This window comes from Drosophila albomicans, chromosome 2L (assembly GCF_009650485.2).
Source record: "Drosophila albomicans strain 15112-1751.03 chromosome 2L, ASM965048v2, whole genome shotgun sequence".
Lineage (NCBI taxonomy): Eukaryota > Metazoa > Arthropoda > Insecta > Diptera > Drosophilidae > Drosophila > Drosophila albomicans.
The window spans coordinates 23,054,764-23,082,098 of record NC_047628.2 but is presented as its reverse complement, the minus strand read 5'-3'; the positions used below and the strand labels follow the sequence as shown (position 1 = coordinate 23,082,098).

Sequence of the window (27,335 nt, the reverse complement as noted above, 5' to 3'; positions counted from 1 at the left end):
CTGGGCAATCAATAAGAATGATTTCTAGCCAATGGACAATGTATTGTGCATCATAAATCGTAGCAGCTAAGCGGTCTTCCCCCACAACGCGGCACGCACCCCGAACCACGAGACAGAGATAGGAAAGCGATTGAAAGCAAACAAAGTAAATATTCAAAATGGCCGACACTCGCGTTATATACAAACGGATACAGAGAGAGTCTGAGAGAAATATAATGTTCGGGAATGGGTTCATAATAATCAAGGAATGCCATATAGAAATGGTTACTCCTGGCGCGAAGCGAAACAGTGGAGCATGTCCTGGCAACATGTTAATAGCATTTCATGCACAACTGAGATTTCGCATTGTTGGCATGCCATTCCCATAGCGCCACTTGCCCGACCTGCTCTATGTACCTCTCGAGTCGCTGCTGATTGGTGCAGCCTGCTGGCCAGGTGGCTAACCCCCACTCCTGGCTGCCCCCACACAGCTTGATACAGTTGCCGAAAACAACCCTCGACCTGGCATGTTATAGAAATTCCTGCACAGCGCTCAAGGCTCAAGGCTGAGCGTGCGCAGAACACTTGCTCAAGCTTTTCACCACACTCGCGCCATCTCTTGCGGCAGTGTGTGAGCGAAAGCGAGACGGTGCTATTGATTATGTTACCAGAGCATAATCTGGACCAGGGCATCCACTGGCTGGCTGACAGACAAGAAGGGCACATGCTGCTGGCGTTAGTTTCACTTCGTGCGTTGTCCTGCTGAGGCCAAGCAAGCGCCGCAGCGTTAGTGCCAGTGAGTGTGCCCAGCGACAGTATCTAAAATCTATATTCACACACGCATATATATCTGTGTGTGTGTGTGTCTATATATAACTGTATAATTATTGTTTAAAAAATACTACTGAAATCGAAGTTGTGCTTGTGCAATCGACAAAAATCTAGAAAGAAATAAATCACTTTTGATTTTCATTAATTCAAAAAATTCGCTGCAAAATCTTGTGGCCCACACACATGTTCGCCTTCCAGTTCCAGTAGTCGAAAATTTCCAGTGTATATACCACGCAATACACCCACATACCTCTCTCACTCCCACGCCCGCCCCCACCTCCTTCATGTCCGCCCACATAAACAGCATTTACTTTCCAGCTCAGATTGCGACATGCGACTGAGATAGCTGCTTATGTACTACATATACTTGCCCCTCCAACAGTGGCAACTGTCGCATTCTGGCAGCGTCACCTGGTTACGGCCATTGTGCGATCCTCGCGAGGTCTACGTTCATGCAACGCTCGACCTGACTGCCACACAGTCTTCAGACAGAGTTGAACGCGGATCATCATCATCGTCGTCGTCGTCGTTTCGTGGTCGTCGTCGCCGTTGAGGATTGCCGCCGGGGTCCTCACTCAACTCTGTCTGAATGTTGTCGTGTCGGCTCCACCTTGAGCATAAACCTTTTAGTTTTCAATTAGTTTAGTAATTCAATTTACCAATTTTAATTTTTGGACGGGGCGTGTGTTGCTTAGAAAATATGAGCTAGTTTGTCGACATCGATTACATAACCTTCAAATCTGTGTCTAATCCGATGGAATTACTTATTCATCTCTCTCTCGTCATTTTCGCAGCTTAAAGTGTAATGTGTCGAGCGACTTAAGCTACGTCTATATATCTACAATCTGTGTACCTTATTTGTGATATCATAACCCCAAAAAACCATAAATTAAAAAAATAAAAAAGAAACATATAATATCTAAATAATAATTTAAAGTATTATACATTTTGTTGTATAAATAATCATTTAAATCAATAAATATAATACGTTAATTGGTTTGGGATTACGTTGAGCGATTACATAACTGAGAACAGCGCCAAAATGGATTACGCAATACTTGCGAACAATGTAAGTGAACACAGGCCGAACAAAGGAAGGTCAAATGACAGCCGATTTTATTTTATGTGTACACATATTGAATTATAAATGTAAATGACATGGAAAAATTGCATAAAATGTTAAAAAACTACATTTAAACTTTAGAAGTCATGTTTTAAATTTCTAATAGGTATTAAAAAGAAAGAACGATTTAAAAAAATTTCACAAATTTAAATGCTTAATTCTATTTTATATAAATAATAATCACATTTGTTTGTTTAAAGTTCTAACCATATAAAATTATATGGTTAGTGGTATTTTTAAATTTTGTGTTGCATCCTAAAATTATGCAACGTTTTTAATAGCCTACAAATACATATATGAATCTCTTGATCATTTAAACTTCTTCAATTTGCTTTTGAAATGAATTTACTGCCATAAAATCAAACTTCCGCACTGTCCTATTCCTAGCACTTTGTCCACCCCAATAACAAACGGGCAAACAAATTTATGAACATAAGCCGCTTAAGCAATGTGTTGGCAACGTTGCAACAACAAACCTAACAATAAATGTGGCAAATTATGAAATTTTGTAGGATTTCCTTATCGGCAGCAAAACACAACACACAGCACAAACGGCATAAAGAAAACCATTAATAATGCTGCAAATCTTTTTGGCAGGCACTGTGAGAATGCAACAACCTATGGCTACAGCAACAGCAACCACAGCAACAGCAACAAAACAACAATAAATAAATAGGAAATTGTAATTTAAATGGCAAGCAACTGATAGAGCTCACCTTGCTCCCGTCTTTCCCCACTCTCTGCACTGCAAAGCGGAACGAGCCAATCAAAATTGAGTTATAAAATCTGCTGTGTGCTGCAAATTAGCCTCCTGCTGATTCGACACGCCCAAATTTCAGTGGCAGTGGCACGTTAAGCCACCGTGAAGTAGGCAACAAAATATTTATGCGCACAAGTGATAACAAGAGCAGCCAGCCACAAGAGAACAGCACAACATCATCCACATTCGCATCCAGTGAGGAGCCAGCCGGCGGCCAGTGGAGAAAGTAAAATATCTAACAGTCAACAACCAGCAGCATCATGAAGGGCTTGACGGCGTTTAAGGATAAAGCGGGCGGCGTGTTTGGCGGGTGAGTAGCAATAACATAGCCAGAACGAATCGTATATACGATTGGAATACACTGTGTAACAAAGTAGAGAACAAATTCAAATTTGAGGGGATTCAAAAGTTGCCTTACAATTTATTGCACAGTGCCACTAATATGATGTGCAATATGGCGAGACTGAAATATGATTGCACTCTAAACAAAAAATTTAATTTAACGCAACGCTGGTCAGGTGGTTGTATCCAATCTACCACCACACAGCTTTTTGCTTTGTTGAACTTGACCATGCGAAGGGCACAGTTGGGCATGGGACATGAGAGTTTAAGTGGCAGGGAACTGACAGTTTGTGGCGTCGCGAAAGTTGCGCACGTGTCGCGGCGTAACGCAGCTCGGAGCGTCGCGTCACGGTGGAAAGTTGTAAAATTATTGGCATGCTTAACAAGTCATTTAAGGCGCCACATGAAGTTGCGCCCAATGCGTGGCGCTTTGTCAAGTCAATCTGCCAGTCAGTCAGTTAGTCAAGTAGTCAATCAGTAAGTGGATGCAGCAGTTATAGCATGCCGAGACGTCCAGGATGCTCACCGATGGCTCAGGAATTCCATACACGTTGACAGCCAGAGCAACAAGCAGCTTCAAGAGCAGCACGTGCTTAAACGGAAGCTAGCTGACAGGCAACATACGAGGCAGCTCGTGTGGCAAGCACAACACAATAAAGGCATAAGCATATTGAATGGATGTCCGTGTGTGAATAAATTCCTGGAATGTAATTTTATGGTCACGCCAGGGTGACAATTCACAATTCAATAGAAATGGCCCAACTGATTTCTAGAAGACCTTGATAGCGTAATTTAAAAAAAAGAAAAATTCGCAAATTTAATTGCCAAACTAAATTATTTTTATGGAACAACAATCATAATGAAATTGGCATTTTCGTTTTCTACTATTTTGTATATACTCGCAAATAAGAACAGTTTCATACAAATATTAAGCGCCGGCTATCATACATGTGTTTTGTTTTATTTTTTACAATTCAAGTGTGATTTCACTTTTTTCTTAGAAGAAAATAATTAATAAGTTTAACCTTTACCTACCAACGAAATGAACGCGATTAATGACGGAAATATATAATATATACAAAATACACTGTGAAAGAACTGATAAGACACGAGATAGTTGGAATAGGTTAGGTTAATTGATTGTCAAAAGCTTAGGAATATGTATATACTTATATTTTTGTGATTTAAAAATTATTCGAATATGCTCTTAAAGCGTAATTTTCTAATGTGTATAGATATTCAAATATTTCTGCTGTATCTTATTATTTATTTTGTATTTAACAGAATTCTTTAACAAATCGATAAAAAGTGGTAATAGTCAGGTCATTCTCTCTACTCTCAAAGCTTGTGTGTCAAGTGCGAGTATGTGAATGAATTTCTGGTATGCAATTTTATGAGAACGGACGAGTGAATTGGAAATGGAACAGCAGATTTCTCAAGGTCCTTGAAGGGGCGCAAATTAGAAATTGGAACAATAGGTGAGCGTGGCTGTCATTGAGCTTCGTTTTCATTAAGGAATGTTTAGACGAGTGTTGCATACCAACGTGAAGGCGTGAAGATGAAGATGAAGAAATTGAAAAGGCTGCACGCAAATGAAATTGATTTTTACGAGCTTTCTGTGGTTGCCAGGACACCACACAACGACGAACTCCATTCATTCTCTCAGCCATCCGTTATAGATCTGTAGTTGAAGTCGAGTTGCTTTGCTCAAGTGGCACTCGAAACGCGCGTCGCGATGAAATTGAATTGCGAGCAACTTGAGGGGCAAGGCAAGAGAAAAGAAGAAGAGAGCCTGCCCCACGCACTTTCTCGCTTCCTTTGTTGCTGTTGGTGAAAATGAAATTAGAATTGTCAGCGCTGAGTTAAGTGAAGACGCTGCTCGTGTCGCTGACAAGCCGCCAAGTCAAACATTTGCTCCATTTAAATCTAAATGCTCGACTAATGGGTGTGCCATTGTGGCCAAGTTAAAGTCAAGCAACATTCAACTTGCCATCTCTTTAGCCTCCTTCCTTCATTCCTCTCTTTCCATTCTTTCCCTTGGCAGTCTCAAAACTGCGGCGCCAGTTCGCCATAATCTTTGTGGCGCCTCGAAGTCTGCAAAATTTTTACTGACAATCAAATGCGCCAAACAAGTGGCTGAAAAAAACTTCTGGCAACGCATCGAAAGCTAAAATACTACATCAAACTTAAATATGTCAGCCGAATTGGCAATACTCTGGTTTTTAGTAAGTCAGGGTAACTGTCAAATAACGAAGATAGAAAGGAAAGTGTATTTGATTTACGTAACAAATATACTTTTATTTATGTTATTTTGTTGAAAATGCGAAATTAAAAAGTTGAGAAAGTACATTTTAGTTGTGCCAAAAGAAAACTCCATAATATTTATAAAATATTTGAAATTATTATGTTAATACCAATTCAGATTTTGTTTCAAAATAACCTAGGCTTCCGGATGTGTAAAGTATCGAACTATAATATCTGTAACTGCAAAGTATCATAAATATATAAGAAATATGCTTTAATAATTGTAGTTACAATGGATGTGAATAATTTTGCTTGGCTTTCCATTTCAATGGTTTTGCCAAAATTTGCCACAAAATACACAAACTCATTGGAGACAAAAAAAAAAAAACGAAAAAGAAGAATTGAGTATAAATAGCGCATAAAATTGGCGTCAGACATGCCGGCATTAAAGTCGGTCAAGGCAGAGAAAAAGAAAGCAAGGAAGCAAGAAAGACGTAAGGCGACTTTGAGGAAGCTGCGTGACCAGACGAGGGTAGCTTTGGCGGCAGACATTTGAGTTATGTGACAGTCGGCGACGGCAAAGATGTTAGCGAAGCGGATGAAGCTGGAGTCGGAGTTGGAGTCGGAGTTGGAAAGACAAGCTATAGGATCTACGGTAGTGGCTTGTTTGACTGGTTGGTGGCTGCTTATTAGTTTGTATTGCATACTTTAAGGGTTTTGGGGGAGTCGATTGTCTGGATATTTATGAGGAAAAATGCCAAAGAGCTGGAGAAAGTTATTCTCTCTCTGATGAGGGGTTATCAATGCTGATGTGTCACTTAACCAGGGTTAATGCTGTGGTGTGTATGTGTGTGTATTTGTTCTCTTTTTCCTTCTCGTCTTACGCTGTCATCAATCAGACTTTGACAAGTGCTTTGACTGTGGTATTTAAACGCTGACTTTAAACCACAATCAGTTTAATAAATGAAGAAATCAAATTGATGCCCGTTACCTGCCCGTCATTGACTTTAAATGTCCCCCGAGTTTGCTATCAGCTCTTAATAAAATTGAATTCAATTTCAATTTCTCTCTGTCTCTGTGCGACATTTTGCCACCCCAAGGCGGCATCCGCAAAATGCCTTTGGGAAAACAACGTGCACAACAAGGCAGAATTTGGGGGAGAATTTGTTGCTCTTAACAAGCTGAAAATATTTGTGTATTCACGCCCCCCGAATACCATTGCTGCTCACCTGTTGCTGACCAACCAACTAATTGGCATGAGTTATGCGTCTTCACTCTGTCTCCCTTTGCAGCCTGAAGCCAAATATGGAAAAGTTTGATATCTCCCAGGGCTACCATGGCGGACACGGTGGCTACGAGGAAATGGAGGGCGGCGAACGCGAGGGACGAGGCCCCGGCGGCGGACATGCCTACGACGACGATGGACCCGAATCGCCCGCCTCCTTCGAGGAGATCGAAAGGCCGCCGTTGCGCAAGATCGACAAGTACTGCAAGGCCGAGTGTCCTTGCATGCCGGCCCGTTACACCATCGCCACAATGGCCTGTGTGGGATTCATGATTGCTTTCGGCATGCGCTGCAATATGTCGGCAGCGAAGCTCAAAGGCGAGCACAATGGGGTGAGTAAGCGATAGAATGTCCCCTCTTTGAATATACTTTCATATCTCACTGAAGTGATACTCTAACGCATATGGAGTAGCACATGTCAAAGAGATTTGATCTCTTTGAGAATACACTAGTAGCCAAATATACATAATTATGATCTCAACAGTGTCAAATTTACAGACAAATGGCTTTACTTAGCGTCTAAGTTTAATATCCTTGTTTCTCATCTCATTTAAAGCCATTAGTGAGATATTTATTCCTTATTTTACTATGTACTTTTTTTTCACGCTGACAATTTCGTTTAATTTGCCTCATTTGATAGCAACTGTTGTCAATTAGAGAACACATGTTCATATCACTCAAAAGTCACACCCAATGCCACGCCCACAATCATACACACACATCCACCCATGTGCACATTCTCTAACACACTCCCACACACATTCGCAAATATTCGCATACATCGAAAGTACCACAGAAAATTTCATCCACTCGTTAATAAAGCCTCGCGGCAGTTTTTAATGATGTCGACTCTTGCTTTTCCGCCTCCCCTTTTTCGACTCTTTCCCCCTCTGCTGCACTTGCACAGACTGTCTTTATGAACTGGACGGTGGCGGTGGAGAGCCATGTGGACTCCTCGTTCTTTTGGGGCTATCTGATTACGCAAATACCCGGCGGTTTTATTGCATCCAAATTTCCGGCGAACAAAATCTTCGGCCTGTCGATTGTCAGCTCTGCATCGCTGCATCTGATTGTGCCCTTTGCCATGACATTGATGCATGGCCATGTGGTGATTTGTGTGCGCGTGCTGCAAGGACTCTTTGAGGTATGTAACACACAAGCAAATCATATCGAATTCGATTTCAGATCAAAGCCAAGGATTACACATGCTTTCAAAGAGAGAAAAAAGAGTGGGGAAAAGACTGTTAGTCTCTCCCCCTTTTTGGGGGTGAAAGGATTTCGCTTTATGAAAATGAAATGAAAACATGTCCTAAGCCAGCACAAATAAATAACAAAAGCATTTATTTTAATGCGATTTCTTTGTGTGTGCTATCCGTGCTATCTTTTTGGCAATCTTTCTGAGCCATCTTTACATCTTTACAGGGCGTCACATATCCGGCCTGCCACGGCATCTGGCGCTTCTGGGCGCCGCCCATGGAACGCTCCCGTCTCGCCACCTTGGCCTTCTCGGGCTCGTATGCTGGCGTGGTTGTTGGTCTGCCGCTCTCTGGGCTGCTCGCTGATGCCGTCGGCTATCAGGCACCGTTTTATGCATATGGCTGCTTTGGCATCATTTGGTATTTGTTCTGGATCTGGTTGTGTTTCGAGAATCCACGCAAGCATCCCGCCATCAGCATACCCGAGCTGAAGTACATTGAGAAATCGCTTGGCGAATCAGCGCATCCCACAATGCCATCGATTAAGACGACACCGTGGCGTCAGATGCTGCGTTCCATGCCGGTTTATGCCATTATTGTGGCCAACTTTTGTCGCTCCTGGAACTTTTATTTGCTCGTTCTGTTCCAGTCGTCGTTCCTCAAGCACAAGTTCGGCTTTAAGGTGGAGGAAGCGGGCTTTGTGGGTTCGCTGCCTCACTTGATCATGACTACGATTGTGCCCTTTGGCGGCATGCTGGCGGATCATCTGCGCAAGAATGGCATTCTATCCACGACTAATGTGCGCAAACTGTTCAACTGCGGCGGCTTTGGTATGGAGGGACTCTTCTTTCTGTTCGTGGCACATTCCTCAACAGCGGTGAGTTTAAACTCTAGATTAAACTGTTAGAAAACACTTCATCGTGTTCGCTTTATTCCCTGACAGACAGGTGCCATGTTTGCACTGACTTGTGGCGTCGCTTTCAGTGGCTTTGCCATCTCGGGTTACAATGTGAATCACTTGGACATTGCGCCACGCTATGCCAGTATACTGATGGGTCTCTCCAATGGCATTGGCACACTGGCCGGCATCATAGTGCCCTACGCACTGGACGGTCTCATTCAGAGAAATGTAAGCTAAGCTTGTGAAATATATTTCTCTTTCTGTTTTCTTAAAGCCACTTTCGTTTAGCCCACTGGCTGCTGGACCACAGTCTTCACCTTGGCCGCATGTGTGCATCTGGTTGGCTGCAGTTTTTATGGCATTTTTGCATCGGGCGAACTGCAGCCATGGGCTGAGCCACCGGCAGAAGAGCAGCAGGTGTGGGCACCTCCGATGGGCGCCATTACCAACGATGATCCCAGCCAGGCGGGCATGATGGGCCAGTACATGAAGGAAACGACATTCGTAAGTCATACATCTATCATTATTCCATTAGCCATGATGCTTATCTAGTCGCCACTTTGGCAGGGCGCACCCGAGTACACTGAGCAGAGCCAAATGCAACAATCGAATACGAATGCCATTAGCTATGGCGCCACCGGACACGTGGCCAACAATCCATTTGCCATGGCGGCAACGGCGCCAACGATGGAGATGCCACCGTCAGCACAATACGGCGATGCCGGCAGCGGCTATGACTACACGCAATCACAAGGACAACAACAGCCAGCCACGAATATGTATCCTAATATACCCACTAACGACTATCAGCAGCAACAGTAAATGGATAATCAGAATGTTAAACTAGCTTTTAGTTGTAGTCGAAAACTCGTTTGCCGTTTGCGTTTCTCGTTTATTGTTTGTTCCCGCTGAGTTGGCGTTGAATTGGAATACATATAAGCTAAAGCACATATATCGAATATATATATAGTTGTATTAACTGATTGACCATTAACTGTTCAGCGATAACGAATTTCAATACAACAACAACAACACGACAGACGACACTAACACAATGAAACTATGTACCTAACAGAGCAACTAATACATACACACACAACTAACACACACGGACACTTGGCGCAGCACAAGAAATAAAACTATAGCATACTTTTAAGCGCCGCTTCAGCGAACTTCTATTTACAAGCTCCAACTGCAAAGCACTCACACATACTCTCACAAATACAGATGACAAGTTGATACTTAGGAATATTTGAAAGGAAACATTTGTGTATATCATTAAGACATAATCCAGGCACGCCGCACGTCTCAAACCGTTACGAATATTATTACAAATAATAATAAATGAAATTCTATATATATTACAATAACTATTATTATTATTATTATGATTATTATAGCAAAAGATAAATGAAATTGTTGTTAACTTTGCCAGTTGCACATAAACTGCAAGTTTTATTACCGTTGATGATATTCTACTGTATATGAAAAGAAAACACTTGGCTCTAAATGTCATTCATGTCTAAGTGGATAAATCAATTTTAATCAAAACTACACCAAAAAATTAAAAAAAAACACACATTACTATAATAAGCAATTGTTGATGTTCGGCACGAATGATAAACATTAAAATTCCATTTAAATGATATATAAAATATATATAAATTTACTTATAGGTGTACTTCTTAATCAGATATACATATATAAACTACAATTATGCGTTTTCAGTTGAGTTCAGTTGTTTGGTGATCTTATCTGTATGCATTGGTTTTAGTACAACTTGAGCAAGGCATGATAAAGGTACTCAAACTAGACTAGACTATGACTAAGTAGTTAGATGTAGGCGCCAATAACCTCAGAATTGGTCTTCAGATTTATCATCTACATTTTGCCATTTTAACTAAATAACAAATAACACCAAAGAGTTTATTAAGGGCTTAACTTACCTTTATTTTATTTATGAATTATTAAAAAAATATATATTTTTTCATCTTATCTTACTATTGCACAATTTCCATTAAATAAAGAGCACATTTTATTTAATTACTTTAAATAAATAAAATATTTTTAAAATTATAAATTTGTCTTCTTAAATTCTTTTATTTTACTTATTTGAAATTAAGCTCATACAACTCTTTTGCATAATCAAAACTATTAATAAATTAAAATTAAGGACAATTGTTTACATTGTATAGAATATAGCACAAAATGCAATATTTATTATAAATTATATATTTTGCTGCACCGTCTTTTTTACTATAATTTCTTTTACTGCACACTTTTTCTTTTTTTTTAATTCGCACAAGTTTCTATTATATTATTTACTGCACTGACTACCATATCTTTTTGCACTTTACTATATTGGAACTTATATTTTAAATGCACATCCTTCTTTAACTAATAAAATGATTTTAAATTCCTAAATTCAACTTCTTTTTAGACGCACTTACTTTGTCCAGTAACTATAAAACATTATCTAGGCAAATAGTAATGATAAACAAACTGAATGTATATTTAACTTAAAAGAAATTAGCAAGTATTTTACGTAAATAATATTAATTATAAACAAATTGTTCACAATTAAATCACTATGTATTAAAAATGTGAAAATTTTCTAACTAAAAGAGTCAATTCTTATACCGTAATTTGTACAGAGCAGCGAATATTATATGAATTAATTATAACATTTAAATGCATAACATACATTCATATAAATATTACTATTATCTATAGAGTAATTAATTTAATTGAGAATGTTATCGCCCGAGATACGTTGGTCAGTTGGTTGCAAAATCAGATCACGACCTTCGATAGGCAACACCAATAAAATTACAATTACGAAAACTGCTTGTGAAAGTGACAATACCTAGTTCAATAAGCTTTGTTAATATACAACATAACATAACATGTATTATTTAAATATTTAGGATTCTAAACGTGTTTTGGTTTTACTTATAAGTTAGGCACAAATTTTTGAAGCTTAAAGTAAAAGTTTTGGCCATTGGGGCGTATGTGTAATATTAGCATTATTCAAAACAAACAAAGTCTGTATATATGAAAAGCATTAGCAATAATGCATAAATGCTTATAAACTATATAGTTAATATATATGTATGTATAACTAAATATAATATGCGTGTCTCAAAAACTTAAAAGTTCTCGACAGGAGAGATGAACATTAACGAGGCTCTCGATGCTGTCGTCATTAGATCAACTCAACTTATTTAGTTATTTGATTATTGAGTTATTAATTTTGTTGAGAGGCGCCAAAGCTCTCAAGGCTGTGTGGACAATAATAACAAATATGTTAACCAAAAAGCCACAGTGTTTTTTGTTGTTTAAACAACTTACCACGTACTATTATACATACTATAAATACTAAACTGAACTCTAGCTAAAACTGAAATACGAATGAAATAGTTAAAGATTAGACAAGACAGTCTGTATATACATAATTAAATATGGAAACCTTAACATAGCTAAATATGCCATCATTAAATGCTTTTGTGAGTAATCTAAGTGTACATAAACAAAGTAACAACAAAAAATAATACCATAAACTGGATTCAAGTGTATATCATTTCAAGCATATATTAAAAGAGCATAAAACAAGAAACCGGTTACAACTGGGGTAATACAACTTATAAAACTAATGTATGAGTAACTTACCTACGATAATAAATATATGTACTTACTCGTACTTGGGTGCTGAGTCCTTCAGCTCCATAGTTAAACTCATCTAAGTATTGTCAGATATATAGACGCACAAGAATATACACAAACACACACACACTAATTGGAATTATTCATTATAAATGTTAAACGAGCTAAGTAAACAAAGAGATTCTCTATAAGACTTCATTACATTGGTGGAATCTTGCGATTTATTCAAGCTTTGTATATACTCGTATACATAAATATATAAATATTTTTATTGCAATTTCACAAACAAAAATTCTTTGTGTTTCCTGTGAGTTTGGTTTTTTTTTAACATTTATTAAATGTATAAAATTTAATGACAACAAAAATCAAACTATATAAATATACATATAATAAATATAATAATTACAAGCAAGCTCCCTTTTCTGGCAACACCCGCCCAATGTTGTATAATTTAAATGATCTAGTCTAAAAGGTATTCAACAAGTATTCATATTACCGAATTCAAATCGAATATACATATTGCAAAAACATAGCAATAAATATAAAATTAAAGCATTCACCTTAAGTTACAATCTGCAGAAATATTAGAGCCGATTTGTGTTTAAAATCAACCTGTTTATTTCATGAATGAAGACTATAAAATCCGACTATACGATCAACAAAAAAAATATATGAGTACCCGTATCCGTAAATATAAAGGCTTATCAAATTATACCCGATGAAATGTATTTGGAATTCAATAAAAGAACATGTTAAAAAATTATGCCAAAAAAAAAAAAAAAAACAAACACATTGAAGCGTTTTTCTCTATTTTGTTCTACCTTTTATTATCCAGCAAAACTTCAGCTTACAACTTAATGATTAGATATAGATTTGTACAAGGCGCGGACAATTGGAACTGGGAGACATGGAGAAATGATTTTGATTCTCAGCGTCTCCCAGCGACGATGGCGGCAATAAAACTAACAGAAACAATTCAAATAAATACAGGATCATAATTAGGAAACAAACTACTAAAATCACAAGAGTGCTACAATATGAAATATGGTATATTCCCTCCTCGCTCGATTAACGTCGTACTCCTTGATACTCGCCATTCGCTCGCCCCTTGCCTGGAAATCCTCGAGCAAAGGGCGCCTTCGCATTAGTCGTTACATAATAGTTGCCGCGTGCTCTGCCGAGGAGAAAAAGACCGAAAGTGATTGAGTTATAATATTACGTATACGTTAGTGTGTGTTTGGAATACATACTTGTGAGAACAGTGTTCCCCCATCAGCACATACTCTGAGTCCTTGGGCTCACACCAGCCTATCAAATAGGTGAATAGATTGGGACAGGGACCAGCATAGAAGCCGCGTGTTGATGTTATGGATTCAATAAAGTATGGCGTAACCTTAGTGTGATCGCAAGCCAGCGTTTCTAAAGGAACATATTAAGAAAAATATATTAGTATCTTCATTGAACATAAGTCGAAAGTTTTTGTTCGAATTTTATTTCTGTTGTATTCGCCTAAACATTCAATAATGTTTCTTTGGACATACTTTAGACTTCATTTTAAAGCCTTTAAACTTTTTTATTTTTGAAATAAAAAAATGACTTATTAGTTTCTAAACTTTAATAATTTTTCTGACCGACTTAAGCTTTAACTTTGACAATATTTTCATTCAAAATAAGTATTTAAACCTTTTATTTATTTACTTAAAAATTGAGTTTTTCGAATTCAAGCTTGACTCGAAATCTATTTTAATTTGATTTGAAGAGAGTTTTAGTAAAGTTTCAATGTAACTTTAGATTTCAATTTAAGTTCTTAACATTTAATATTTTATTTTTCAAATAAGTTCAATTTCCGAACGCATTAAATATAGGTCTGTAGATTTGTTTTAGAATAACGTCAAAGTAGTACTTATAATTTTGTACACATTTTTTTTTTATATTTTGTAGATAGAAAGGTACTATATATGTATAGGTATAATAGTATCATAGCCTAACTACTGTAGTGTTTGACTTTGTTGAGTTCAAATAAAAATTCATTTAATTTCTAATCGACTTTTGCGCAAGTTCTTTAAAAATAATTTACTAAATTTAATTGAATACTTCTTCCCCTTTCTCCTTCAAATACTTACGAAACAAGGTGGCTGATCCGACACAAGCTGGCTGTCTGGTGCCTCCATTCACATAGAAATCCGCGTGTCCACTGGAGTGCCATTGACCCAGAATGCCGGCACCTGTGTGCATCACATCCACAAAGTGCGCATCGCTGGTGTCCAAGTCGCGTGAATTGTTCGCACCCGCATAAAAGAATATGGTGGGATCCAGCGCTGTGATGCGACCAATCTTGCCCTCATCGGGCTTCAGATAGTTGGCCACCAATCCGGCAATGTGCGCACCCACACTGTAGCCAATGAAGTGCAGATCATCGGGCTGAACGCCGCGTGGATGCCGCGCGAGATACTTGACCAGCTGCGAGATGCAAAGACTGCCAAAGCGAGGTGCCCATTCCATTTGGCTGAGACACGGCTCCTTCACTGCATCGCTGTAGTCCACAATGATGATGTTGTAGTCGCCCACAGCGAAGTAGGCTTCCCGCAGATCCGGACTGGGACTCAGCAGACGGCCGCCACCAAAGCCATGGATGATGATCTTGGTGGCATGACGAGGATTAAAGTGTGTGTAGTACAAGGCATTCGCATCGAGCACGTCGATGAACTCGGGCTGCTCCTGGGTGCGTCGTGTGTAGAGATAGAACTGTATCTTGGGATGCGGACAGCGATACGGTTTCTCTAGGCAAGATTCTGTCACATAGACGTTCGATTGATTTTGGCCAGCGGCCACAGCAGCGGCCACAACAGCCGGATTTTGTGCAGCTGCAAAGAGGAGATTGAATTATTGGATCATTTAGTTGAGCTCAACAATAATGATGAGGCTGCTGTTGCCTCCATCTCTGCAACACTCCTACTCTGGACAAACAAGTTTTGTTTGTGGCTTCGAGCTGCGTTACATAAGCTGCGGGCGACATTGAATGTTCGCCGATTTACTGCAAATGTCATGCAACATGCATTTGCAACATTTGAGTGTGACTTCGAGTTCGAGTGGATGTTGCAACTAGCAACTGGCAACTCTGTTGCTCTGTTGCATTTCTGCAATTGTGCGAAAAGTAAAAGTCTTTCAAATGCGCCTCACAACAAAAACGGAAGCAATCTCACCGCACAACTTGCGCTCGCTTTGTTGTCGCTTATCGATTGTTGTTGGCAGTTTGTGGGTTTTATTTTGTTGTATTTTTTGTTGGCTATTTAACAGAGATCGTACTGCGCACCGTGACATAACTGGGCTGCTAAACGGGTACTCGCCTCCATTCGTTTAACATTCATATGCATGATTCATAGCCACAACCATAAGGAAAACCACCCATACACAATGAGCTCAGCTGGTGACGTCTTAAGTTGGCTGTGCGAACAGTTCACACCTCGGTTCATTTGAGTTTAATTACTTGCATACAATTTTTAATTAGTTGTAATCATTTTGAATTAGTTATAATTCATTACTAAAGCAAATGTGTTTAATTCAATTATTAAGAAAATTGTGTGTCAATTGAAAATTTAATTTCTTTGCATTGCAACTGAGTTAAACAAATTAAATTATTTAGAAGAGTGTGCCTAATTGTAAAATTAAAATTAATTGCTTTATATAAATTGTTAATTTTTGTGAATTAGACAGCTATCATATAGTTGAATGGGTTTGAGTGTGAGATACCCGCTACCCATTTTCAATTTCAAACAAAATTTAAAACAATCTTGATCTGTGAGCAAAATATTGAGGTAAATATAAGCAATTAAAATGTAAGATTTCTTCCTTAATTCTGTTGAAATAAGTTTTCCATTTTTGGTACCCTTAAAGTACATAAAGAGATTACATTTTATTGCTTAATTCTAAGAATAGATAATTAGTTGAAGATGGAGAATTGGAAGAAAGGGAATTGAATAATGAGTAAGACTCTTAAAATGATGAGAAGCCCTGTAATATTATGAGAATTGATGTAATAATGAATCGAAACTAGTTTTATGATGGTGTATATAAAATATTTATTTATATAGGAAATAAACTCTTAAAGTTGTTGGATTATTCAGTATGTATAAACGCATTTGAAAGACAGTTGAACAACGCCCTGGTAGCCAAAAGCCTCAGCTTGTGAACGAATCGCTTAGAACTCTTCACTGCGCTGTGTGCATATTAATTGTTAAATTAAATAACTCAGTATTACTTCAGAGAATCGACCTTCGTCGCACAACGTTTGCCCGATAATTGGCCCAGTTGCCATAGAGCAAAAGCATATGTATATAGCTAAAGTTTGGCCTGGCCAAGATGCTGAACCAGCTGACTGATTTCGCAAGGCAACCGGTCAGCAAATTGGTTGCACTTGTTGGTTGCAGTTGCACAGCAAGTTGCAGTTGCAACGACAGTTGCGGCATTGACTAAGCGCTCACTTGTTAACTTGGGGATTACTGTGCCTTTTAGGGCATCCGGCACAAAACTAAAACTGCTCACCTCATGGCACAGTGAACACTCGTGTGTCACAAGTTGGATTTCTCTATATAGCCAGAGACTTGTCATAATGCTGATATCGTTTGTAAAAATTAAACATGCAACATGCGATTGTTTTACACAATACTGAACTCTTTTTCCTCAGCATAATTCGAGTACAGCATGATTATCAGCTGAGTGAAGCTTCCCTCTCTCTCTCTCTCGCTATTTCTCTCCTCACTCCCCCGCATGCAATTAGCAATGGGTTGAGTCGTGTTTATGCTTCAATTGCGACGAGTTTCAGTTACTTTTCACAATCGCCAAGCAGCTGTCTTCATGTCCGTGGGTCGTGTTTATATAATCCGACCAACTGGACAGCTGGACAACTGTGACTTGGCTTTTGGACATGTACTTGCTCTGTTAACATTACGCAGATCTTTTGCTTTACTTATTATTTTTCGGGGTTTTTTCGGCCAAACTCGGACTGGAAATCTTATAGCTGCTTTGCCAGTAAACTGCCGGAAAACTCAAATGAAAATCTCGCAGTTGACCGCCAAAAAAATACGTAAATAAAAATAAAAACCTTAGTTCAAAAAGCCCAAAACGGAAGCGCTGCCAAATGCGGAAGACACTTGCAAGCAACAACAACAACAACTTCAACTAAAACAACAACATCAACAACCCACAACTGCAAGTTGTGCTCATCATTTTGTCTGCTTCGTTTCGCTGTTTGTTGCTTTGCAAGTGAAAGATGTTTTTTTGTTGTTGTTGTTGTTTATTGTTTTTATTGCTTTCATGCTGTTACTATTATTTTGGTTTCTTTTGTTAACGCCATCTCTTTCATTTATTGGGTTGGTTTTCATTTCGATTGTAATAGCAGTTTTATAGGTTTTTATGTTGCGGCTTTCCATCAAATCGTTTTGCCATGAGACCATTTTCATCAGTGGTTTTGTGGCACGAAATTGATATCATATTCAACAAATTCATACGTCATGTGGTACACGGCGATCATAGACTTAAAACCCAAATTAAAACATTGAATTACAAAGTTGTTTGAATCTTAAGCAGATCTCTGCAGTTGAACATTTCGCTTACGGCAATGAGTTGTAATTGCTGCACAGATTTTTGTCTCATATATCAAACGCCCAACAATCAATTGCTCAACTATGCATTTCATTGGAGCAGTTATTTCTTTCAAAACTCTTGGCTAACCGACAGCTATTAAGCTTGTTTGGCTTTACAATTACCACTTTAAATACCAAATGTGTTTAGAAATTAAATTTTAAACGAGCCTACCATTAACTTGAAATATTGAAATATTCTTGATGTGCGTGTGTTTAAAGTGATGCTTTAGAATCTAGAATTATGATTTGTTCTAAAGAAAATTACACGCTATAAAAATTCTACTTCTAACCTCTGATTTCTAGACATGATTAACAGCAATTTATTATTGCCATGGGGTATAATTATTACTACTCTACACTAATGCAATTTTATTTTTTTGTGGGTTTTTAGAATGTGCCGAATTGTTTAGCTCAAAGTTGAACTGCGAGTTGCGAAGGCCAACAGAAGTAATAGCAACTGCTCATTAACGGCTAATTTTCTATATCAAATAATTCAAAACCGTGTCATATAAGCAAAGAAACGGAAATTCTTGCAAGGTAACAAAAAATGAATCGAAAATGGTTTTAGATATAATTTTGAAGGAATTTCAAAAGTTGAGACCATAAATAAAAGTACATTATTCTTGCCAAACTTTTTTTTTATATAAAAATTGATTTATTTCTTTGAAACTGGCAAGAAATAAATAATCTTTTACACAATCATAAAAATTCGCTTATGCCCCAGCAACGAAATCAAATTAATTGACTTGATTAACAACTGGAAAGTTGGTGACACGCTGCGTGAAATGAGCGGAAGAAACGACATAAATTAAAAGCAATTTTAGTGTTATCCAAAAAAGTGTTGAGCTGCGATATCATCGCACAATCGGTTATACAATGTGTAGCCTCCATGAGTTCCCGCCACTACCTCCAGTACACTTTAATTAAATCCGAGCAGCAACCTCTCTGCCTTAGCACTTGACTTTGGCCGTCACATTCGCCCGTCTGCCATGACACGCACTTTTATATTGCGCATACGCCCCATTGGCTAGACAGAACTGCTCATACGCCAAATGATTGTTGATGACACCTTTGACAGCAAAAATACCCCAACAACAACATTCAAATGGCAAGTTGAGCCGCAATTATTGCGAAATACTGCAAAAGAGCAGCTGAGCAGCGAAGGGTGTCAAGGTGCATTATGTGAATAAAACCACAATAAAAATTGAGATATGAAAAATATGAAATATAGTATGTTGCCTCTATGTGATACTATAATTAAAATAGATGGCGAGTAATTAAGAGTGCAGTTGAACGGTAGCTACAGCTGGTTAAGCAGACATCAGCCAGCCAATTTATTAACTGGGCCACAAAAAAAAAACCAAAAAAAAAAAAACAAAAAAAAAACTGTCTGAGTGCTGACACCACACAAGGCAACTTGCCAATGATGAGGCACTTTATTAATGCCTCTTTGCTTTTCTTCTTCACTTTGTGGATGAGCCAAAAATACGCGTAACATATTTGTAAAAACGTCAGCCGAAATAACATGCGTTGACAATCGTAACAACAACAACAATGGTCACGATGAGTGGTCAAAGAAATATTATTGTGTTCGGATTAATCGAATGACACAACTTACAGTGGTTATAAATATAAAAGAAGACTTTTTGGGGAATACCAATTTAATTGGATAAGTGATACAAACGAAATTTATACAATTTTTGTGTGTGACTTAGAAAATTTAAATATTTAGAAGTCAATAGCATTTAGTAATCATTTAAATCCAAAAGAAAATAGATAAAAGTGGCTATATTCCATTTAAATTAATTTATAAATGGAAAAGAAAAAAATTGTTGTTGGGAATACCAATTGAATGTATGCAAAATATGAAATTTATAGAATTATTATGTTTATTCTTCAAAATTGTAATATTTAATTAATTATTTGCTTTGCAATTTTATAGTTTTCTCAATAACAAAGAATGTAAAAAAGAAAACTATCTCTGTCTAAATAAAATTAGTTTGTAAGTCAAATTTAATTTTATTTAAAATAAATTAAAAGGATATACTAATATATCAATTATTTAAAGAAATTAAATACACAACATCTTAAACACTGCATAAATAATCAATATGTAAATCGATTTCTCGAAACAATATGCAAATTCAGTAATTAACACCAATGACCAAGTTATTTCTTGAGAAATAGATAATGCTCGTAACATGTGTGAATTATTTCAAATTTGCCAAAGTTTCTCCTGCACTTTGGACACTGTGCGGGGCCAGAGTTTGAGGCTAAGCTACGATATAGTATTTCTACTTGAACGGTGGCAAGTGCCTATTCATTGCTGCCGTTGGACAAACATGCATATAAATAATTATAAGAAGGCAGTTTTTATATCCGCTACCCATAGGGTAGAAGGGTATTATAACTTTGTGCCGGCAGGAAATGTATGTAACAGGTAGAAGGAGGCATCTCCGACCCTATAAAGTATATATATTCTTGATCAGCGTCAACAGCCGAGACGATATAGCCATATCCGTCTGTCCGTCTGTGTGTCTGTCCGTCTGTCCGTATGAAACACTGGATCTCAGAGACTATAAGAGATAGAGCTATAATTTTTTTTCGACAGCATTTGTTATGTTTGCACGCAGATCAAGTTTGTTTCAAATTTTTGCCACGCCCACTTCCGCCCCGCAAATCAAAAAAAACGAATAACAAGCTTTAGAGCTAGAGCTGCGAATTTTGGTATATACAATAATAACAATGGTATTTGTGATATCTGAAAATTTGGTTGCGATCAGATAAAAATTGTCGAAGTTATTAAAGAAATAATTTTGTATGGGCAAAAACGCCTACTTACTAGGGGTCTTAGTTGCTTTGGCTGACAATCTGGTATATTGTGCCGTCTATGGTATATTTTGAATACGGTACTATGTCGATATACCAAATATACCATTCGGTATATTTTTTAGTATTTTTGCATTATATTTGGTATATTTTGAGAAAATACCGCAAAATATATTTCTTTTATTCAAAATGGGTAGCGGGTATCTCACAGTCGAGTGCACTCGACTGTAGCTTTCTTACTTGTTATTACTGTGAATTGTACGTGCTATGGAGAGCATCAACCTTAAACAAACTGTTCAATGCTCAGGCCATAAACAAAATCAATTTCAAAATATGCCACCGTTGTTTGCTGGCTGGCAAAAATATATGTGAAGCAAGGTCGCCTCATAGAAATGGAAATTTTGTGCTGTGTTGTTGGTAGACTAACGCAACAATGAAATTGTGCAACTATTTATGCAGTTGACGCAAATTTCATGTGTCAACAACCAACGACGGCCGGCACGCCCCAACGAGAAGACAACAACAACAATGGCCACGGACAGACAGCATCAAACAGCGATGACAACGTCAATTCAGAAGAAAGTCAAAAGGCAAAGATAAAAAAGGTGCAAAGCTGCCAGGGCGAAAGTAAAAGCTTAAAACTTAAATGCTATTTTGGTAATATATTTCTTTTTGATTTTACGTCTGCGGCGGAATTTCTTTTTAGCACAGAAACTTAAATGAAAAAAGAAAAAAATAAACTGGAAACAAACCGGCAAAATCAGCATTGAAAACGATGCAGGTGAAGAGCAGCAGCAAAAGCCGCCAACTTGACGATGAAGATGATTCAATTCCACTGCGGCAACAGTTCAACGGCATGTTTAGTCGACAAAGTTCAAGACAAAATGGGTCAATTGTAAGGTAATTAACTCGTTGTTGTTGTTTGTTTTTGTTGTGTAACAAACAATAGCAAACACACACACACTTTTCACGCGCCTCTTTCTCTTTCTATTTATCAGTTTTTGTTTTGTTTGTTTTTACAATCTTTTCGATTTTCTTTGGGTCAAGGTTTATGTAGAAGCAAATGCAATTCGCGTAGGTTTTCTTGATTTTTATTATCTTTGTTACAGTTGTTGTCGTTGTTGTTATTGTTTTTCTCAGTTGCCAGTTTGGCGCGCGTCAACTGTGGTCATTGGACTCGGAAACACTCTCGATTTCGAGACTGACGAAGCTGGCGCGGCATAATTCCGCACGAAATGTTAGACAACAATTTGCGGGCCACGCGCGAAACGCCCCAAAAACCGACGTCAACTCAACGACAATCAACAACAACAAGAGCAAACCACTTGATCTTGGCTTTCACGGGAGCGCACGTGTCTTATACCCGAACAGAGTGAGCGAAGAGAGCGCGAGAGAAAGACAGAAGAGAGAGCACCCGCAATACGAAAGTTAAAATTGCAGCTGGAGACGTGCGCAACGTTTGCGCGTTGACGAGCAACTGAAGCTCAAGTTCGTGGCTTAAGTCTTTCGTTTGCGCGACGCGTTCGCCCAAAAAACTTTTTTGTGTAGCAGAGCGCAAAAAAGCTCTGCGAGCAGCTAAAAAAGCTTTGGGGTGTTCCGAAATTCAGTAAACATTTTTGAGTTTGACTATTTGAAATGAGATTCGTAGAAGAGAATTGAATTTTATTATTTTTGAACGCTACTACATTGTCAAAAGCAAAAAATTAAAAATTTAAATATAAATAAAATTATAAAATTGAAAAATCTAGACAGAATTAAAAAATATTTAAAAAATTTAAAAATGTAAAAATAAAAATATGAAATTGAAAATCTAGACAGAATTAAAAAATATTAACTTCAATACAATACCGAAGTGTAAAAATATTATTTTAAATATGAACAAATTGTATATTTAGCATTATTTTTAATTTGTACTCGTTTTCTTTAGTTAAATTAAATCACTAATAAAATATTTAAAATTTTAAATTCGTTCATTTTCATGCGAGTTTTTGCTCTTAATTCAAATTGCACACTATAAATAATTATAGGCTATAAATCATTGCTATCAGCTACCTCGATGACTACATCCACCAAAGGTCCTTTGGCAAAAGGATGCTTCTCGTGCGTGCTGAGAAAATAGGAGCCAGTAGCACTGCAAAATATTAAAATTTAAATAAATCAATTTAAATAACTTATCAACAATAAATGCCACTCACTTCTCGGATACAAAGTAACCCATTTGAGTGTTCGGCATGTGGGAATAAAGTCCGCAACGTTGTGTGAAAAACTGCAGCCAGCCGCCGCATTGTTGCGCCCAAAAGCCACGATCGCTGACAATTGACTCGCCGTAATAGACAGCGGCGCGATAGTGATTGCAATTGTAGAAACGCCATTGGTTCACATAGCTACAGCCACGTTGATTCAAGTGCTCGAGATTGGGATAGAAATCCGCATGTCCCATTGGCGGCAGCATGGAGAAGACAAAGGGATCCGTGTGTATGACATCCACAAAGTCCGCATCGCTGGCATCGAGTTTCTCGTGTCGCCACTTGGTCATGAAACCAGGACCAGCTGGATCCAGACCCGTAATCCTCGCCAGCGGCTGTTGCACATAATTCGCCGACATGCCAGCGATCTGAGCGCCCAAACTGAAGCCAATCAAGTGAATATCTTCGCGCCTATAGATGCCTGCCTCAAGCAGACTGTCGATGAACTGAGCCAGGCACTTGGACACCACACGTGCATTCTGCACAGCCCAAGGATAGTAACAAGGCCATTTCACAAGGCTGCCATAGTCCACGGAGATCACATGCACCGCTTGCGTCTGCAGCAGCACATCGCGCACTTCGAGATTGGGCGTCAGACTGCGATTGCCAACGAAGCCATGAATGAGTATTTTAAGTGGCAAACGTGGCTCAAAGAGTTGCTCAAGCGGATTGAGTGGGTTGAGCAAAGTGGGCGAGTCTCGAGTGGAGCTGGTTAAAGGAATGATATAATAGACTTGCTAAAGAGTTGCTCTAATAATGTCACTCACTTGGTGTAAAGCCAGAAATTGATGCGAGAATTGGGACATTGCTGCTGGGCTGCCACGCATAACTCGCTGGGTATCAACTGAGAGTCGCCATTCCTTGCAAGCAACAGCAGCAGGAGTAGCGGAAGAAGCATCCAATATTCGCACATTACGAGAGTCTGCAATACTTTGGCCAGCTAACTCTAATTGATATGCTATTTAATTAGTTCAAGTCGTCATTGAGGTATGCATCGGAAATGAGCTGCACCCTTATGGCGTTGCTGATAACGCGTCGCGCGACGAGGTTCCAATTATTGCTCTAGGTCAGGTTTGAACATGTGCGGGCTCGACTTGGCTTCAAACTTGACAATGGAAATGCGCCCGCAAAGTCACACTTTATTGCGAAGTATAATATAATAGATATTCCCACACAACTTAATTAGCACTGTCAATATTGGCAATACTTCCGGTTAGTCTTGGTCTAATTAGATGTTCTGGTCGTTCGACTATCAATACTTAATCAAAACTATAACTGTATTTGATTCAGCGCTTCTTTATATACCCTGTAGCCAAAGCGGAAGCACAGTTTGGCTGATTAGAACAATAATGTAAAGGAAACACTATTGATTAGAGAGTCTATTGATAGCCTTTAGTAATAAGCTAGCGCCATCTAGTGCAGAAGAGCGCATATTGTAATGATTGACATGTGAGAATAATAATTTTGTGAGAGCGCCATCTGGCGACGAAGGGACAGCAAATCAATTGTGATGAATAAAAAACGTCAAAAAGAAAATGTTTTTAAGTTAAATTATTGTCCTTTTTGTTATCAACACTTCGTGAAAACGTGATCCCCTTTAAATTAAATTACACATTTAGCTAAACTATCTAATATGTAATGTAATGAGTATTGCTAGCGATAAATTTTAAGAGAAACTAATTATAGATGTAGGCGTGTTTTTTGCAATCAATAAAGCTAAACACAAAACACGAAGTTGATTACAAAATTCAGTATATAAAAATGAAATCACTGCAACCCGACAAAAGCAAGGTGAAAACATAAACACTGCCAATAATAAAACTTCTGTTATGAAAGTAATAAATTCTCTACTGGCGCCATCTAACGATATGCAGCGCACCTCAATGCAAATATTAATAAATTGCAGTTGACAAGTTGCAGATGGAATTATTAATCAAGATAAATATATAAATTAACTTTATTAGATCCGTTAGTAGGCAGTATAAATGTTTATTAAATACTATCACAATTTAGCTCAAGTTAGCGGCTCATCAAGCGCCTCCTGCTCTTTATAGACCAACTGCTTTTCCAGTTCGTTGATCTCGACATCATTGGACTCCAGTTCTGGAATTGTTTCGCCCCATTCCGGCTCGTAATCATCTTCTATTTCATTATGCTTCGAATGGAAATGGAATTTTGCAACGTATTTGGTGTTATCCGCCTCCTCCTGCATGCCCAATGCAAAAGGCGGCTTGCTGTCCGTCTTGAGGAAATAGACACCTTTTACTTCCTCAGACACACGATAGCCCATCAGTGCTTGGGGTGCACGTGTGGAGCAAAGACCAAAGAGATAGACTAACCAGCTGGCGCATTGACGACCCCAAAAACCCAGCGTCGAATTAATGGACTCGCCATAGAAGCGAGGAGCACGCTCATGATTGCAGCTACCCGGATCATCGGGATTCTCCTCCATGCAGCCGGGTTGCAGTGGCCCAAAGTTGGGATAAAAATCGACATGCCCCATGGGACGCAGCATGCCACGACCCAGAGTATCTGTGTGTATCACATCCACAAAGTCCGCATCACTTGGATCCAAGCGTCGCATATCGCTGCCCAGGATAAAAAGTGGCTTTGCGGGATCCAAGCCCGTGATGCGTGTCAACTTGCGCTGCACATAGTTGGCTGTTTGTCCAGCCACCTGGCCACCCAAGCTAAAGCCAATGATGTGGATCTGATCGTGTTGCACAATGCCGTGATTCACCAGATTATTGATGAGTTGGGCGAGACATTTGCTGACCAATGGGAGATTTTGCACCGCCTGAACATAGCAGGGATATCGGACCAGAGGAGCATAATCAATGGAGATCACATAGACATCCTCGTTGTCCAGGAGGACGGGACGTATATGATTATTGGGTGCAAAGTCGCGATGCCCTGTGTAGCCATGCAGCAGTATTTTGAGTGGACGCGGCGGCTGAAAGTCCCAGGGGTTGAGATCAAGGGGATTTAGCTGGACGGGAGCATCGCGAGTGGCGCTAATAATAATGAATAATTATTAATTATTTAAGTATACAATTATACTCACTTGCTGTAGAGCCAGAAGGTAACATTCTTATTTGGACAGTCGTTGTTCTTGACCACAAAGCAGGCGGCATCAAAAAGACCCACTAAAGGATTTCCAAAAGAAAAATCCACGGCAGCTAAAGCTAAAATTAAACATTAATAAATGTGGCTGGATCGTAAATATATTGAATAGTTACCAAATAGCAAGAGCAGCAGTGTGGACTTCATGCTGCGAAACTTCTAAGCCAACTGTGTGGCAAGTAGCGAAAGTGCGCGCTATTTAAACTGCCAATTTGTAGGCTTATCAATGGCAGCGATCTGTCTGCTGCCTGGTGTCGGCGCAGCTGCGAGACACATATAAGCACCCACACGAGAGAGCTAACACTCTCTGACACTACCGCATTGTGAGGCACTCAGACTCTAATTCGCGCGTTTTTGTGTGTGGTTGCTAATTGGGTTAAAAAAGAACGAAAGTGTCATTGGTCGTATTTCGAATTTTCAATTTTAAATATTGCGCCAGTAAAAGCGCCATCTATGTGCCATGCGCAGCAACGAAAAAGTTAATGCGGCTGTCATAGCAGGCATCTTTTAATAGATGACAAACATATCGACGCATTTTCGAGAAAATATCGAATATAATTATTTTTAAAAATTCATTTTTTAATTTGTTCGTTATGAATTGGAAAAAGTATGCAACTCAATTGAATTCAATAAAGTCAAAAACTACAAAATAAAATATTTTATTAAAAAAAAGAGGCTTAAGTTATAGATGCTTGAAGAAGCGACCCGCTCCACTTGCAATTTATTAAATTAAAATACAATTTTTGAAAATAGAAATATCCGACTGTTGAATATCCGGTATTGCTGTAAAAACGTAAACAATGAATTTTAATAGCAACACAAATGGCAAAATTTTCTTGAGTTGAGAATTTTTCAGCGCCATCTAGTGTTGAATTTTAAGCGAAATATTGTATGGGAAATTCAATATTTTGTAACAAATGTTAAAAAGAAAATGGCTTTAAGCAAATTATAGTGCATAATTTTATCAACAAATTCGTGAAAACGTAAAACTAAACCTTAAATTTATTAAAGCATATTTATGTTTGCGATAAGTAGGAAGAAAGACTAATTAAAATATGGTCGTGCTTTTTGTAATGAGATAACCACTGAAAACCAAAAAGATTACACTATACACCTTTTTAGAAAATGCAGTTTAAATAGCGCGTAGTTTCGCTATTTGCCACACATCTGA

General features: G+C 38.3%; 3 protein-coding genes across 6 annotated transcripts; 1 reads left to right on the top strand and 2 right to left on the bottom strand.

The window, feature by feature from the left end:
- The first annotated feature begins 684 nt into the window (after window positions 1-684).
- LOC117564898 (vesicular glutamate transporter 1) lies at window positions 685-10,031 on the top strand. Of its 3 annotated transcripts, XM_034243850.2 has the most exons (9): window positions 685-775; window positions 1,605-1,879; window positions 2,531-3,003; window positions 6,572-6,896; window positions 7,472-7,708; window positions 7,987-8,637; window positions 8,704-8,889; window positions 8,950-9,165; window positions 9,229-10,031. In XM_034243850.2, the coding sequence occupies exons 3-9, from the start codon at window positions 2,954-2,956 to the stop codon at window positions 9,481-9,483; spliced, it is 1,920 nt and encodes a 639-aa protein (XP_034099741.1). In that variant the 5' UTR covers window positions 685-775; window positions 1,605-1,879; window positions 2,531-2,953; the 3' UTR covers window positions 9,484-10,031. The 3 variants fall into 3 exon arrangements, with proteins under 3 accessions (XP_034099741.1, XP_051858473.1, XP_034099739.1); XM_034243848.2 differs by lacking the exon at window positions 685-775 and having other exon boundaries at window positions 1,279-1,879; XM_052002513.1 differs by lacking the exons at window positions 685-775; window positions 7,472-7,708 and having other exon boundaries at window positions 1,278-1,879.
- A 3,080-nt stretch (window positions 10,032-13,111) lies between these two features.
- On the bottom strand, window positions 13,112-23,954 carry LOC117564358 (uncharacterized). Its single transcript, XM_034243072.2, has 7 exons — window positions 23,809-23,954; window positions 22,991-23,749; window positions 22,827-22,926; window positions 21,548-21,770; window positions 14,448-15,188; window positions 13,575-13,743; window positions 13,112-13,498 (listed from the first exon to the last, which is right to left on the bottom strand). The coding sequence occupies exons 1-7, from the start codon at window positions 23,952-23,954 to the stop codon at window positions 13,393-13,395; spliced, it is 2,244 nt and encodes a 747-aa protein (XP_034098963.2). The 3' UTR covers window positions 13,112-13,392.
- Window positions 23,955-24,980: 1,026 nt separating this feature from the next.
- LOC117565740 (pancreatic triacylglycerol lipase-like) lies at window positions 24,981-26,637 on the bottom strand. Of its 2 annotated transcripts, none has more exons than XM_034244985.2 (3): window positions 26,281-26,637; window positions 26,106-26,226; window positions 24,981-26,055 (listed from the first exon to the last, which is right to left on the bottom strand). In XM_034244985.2, the coding sequence occupies exons 1-3, from the start codon at window positions 26,309-26,311 to the stop codon at window positions 25,056-25,058; spliced, it is 1,152 nt and encodes a 383-aa protein (XP_034100876.1). In that variant the 5' UTR covers window positions 26,312-26,637; the 3' UTR covers window positions 24,981-25,055. The 2 variants fall into 2 exon arrangements, with proteins under 2 accessions (XP_034100876.1, XP_034100877.1); XM_034244986.2 differs by having other exon boundaries at window positions 26,106-26,220.
- Window positions 26,638-27,335: the final 698 nt, after the last annotated feature.

Coding starts and splice junctions, on each gene's coding strand:
- LOC117564898 (XM_034243850.2), top strand. CDS start 2,954: ATGAAGGGCTTGACGGCGTTTAAGGATAAAGCGGGCGGCGTGTTTGGC. Junction 3,004..6,571: donor GCGGGCGGCGTGTTTGGCGG/GTGAGTAGCAAT, acceptor CTCCCTTTGCAG/CCTGAAGCCAAATATGGAAA. Junction 9,166..9,228: donor ACATGAAGGAAACGACATTC/GTAAGTCATACA, acceptor CCACTTTGGCAG/GGCGCACCCGAGTACACTGA.
- LOC117564358 (XM_034243072.2), bottom strand. CDS start 23,954: ATGTGCGAATATTGGATGCTTCTTCCGCTACTCCTGCTGCTGTTGCTT. Junction 22,927..22,990: donor GGTTACTTTGTATCCGAGAA/GTGAGTGGCATT, acceptor AATATTTTGCAG/TGCTACTGGCTCCTATTTTC. Junction 13,744..14,447: donor CGGATCAGCCACCTTGTTTC/GTAAGTATTTGA, acceptor ATGTTCCTTTAG/AAACGCTGGCTTGCGATCAC.
- LOC117565740 (XM_034244985.2), bottom strand. CDS start 26,311: ATGAAGTCCACACTGCTGCTCTTGCTATTTG. Junction 26,227..26,280: donor ACTGCTGCTCTTGCTATTTG/GTAACTATTCAA, acceptor GTTTAATTTTAG/CTTTAGCTGCCGTGGATTTT. Junction 26,056..26,105: donor ACCTTCTGGCTCTACAGCAA/GTGAGTATAATT, acceptor CATTATTATTAG/CGCCACTCGCGATGCTCCCG.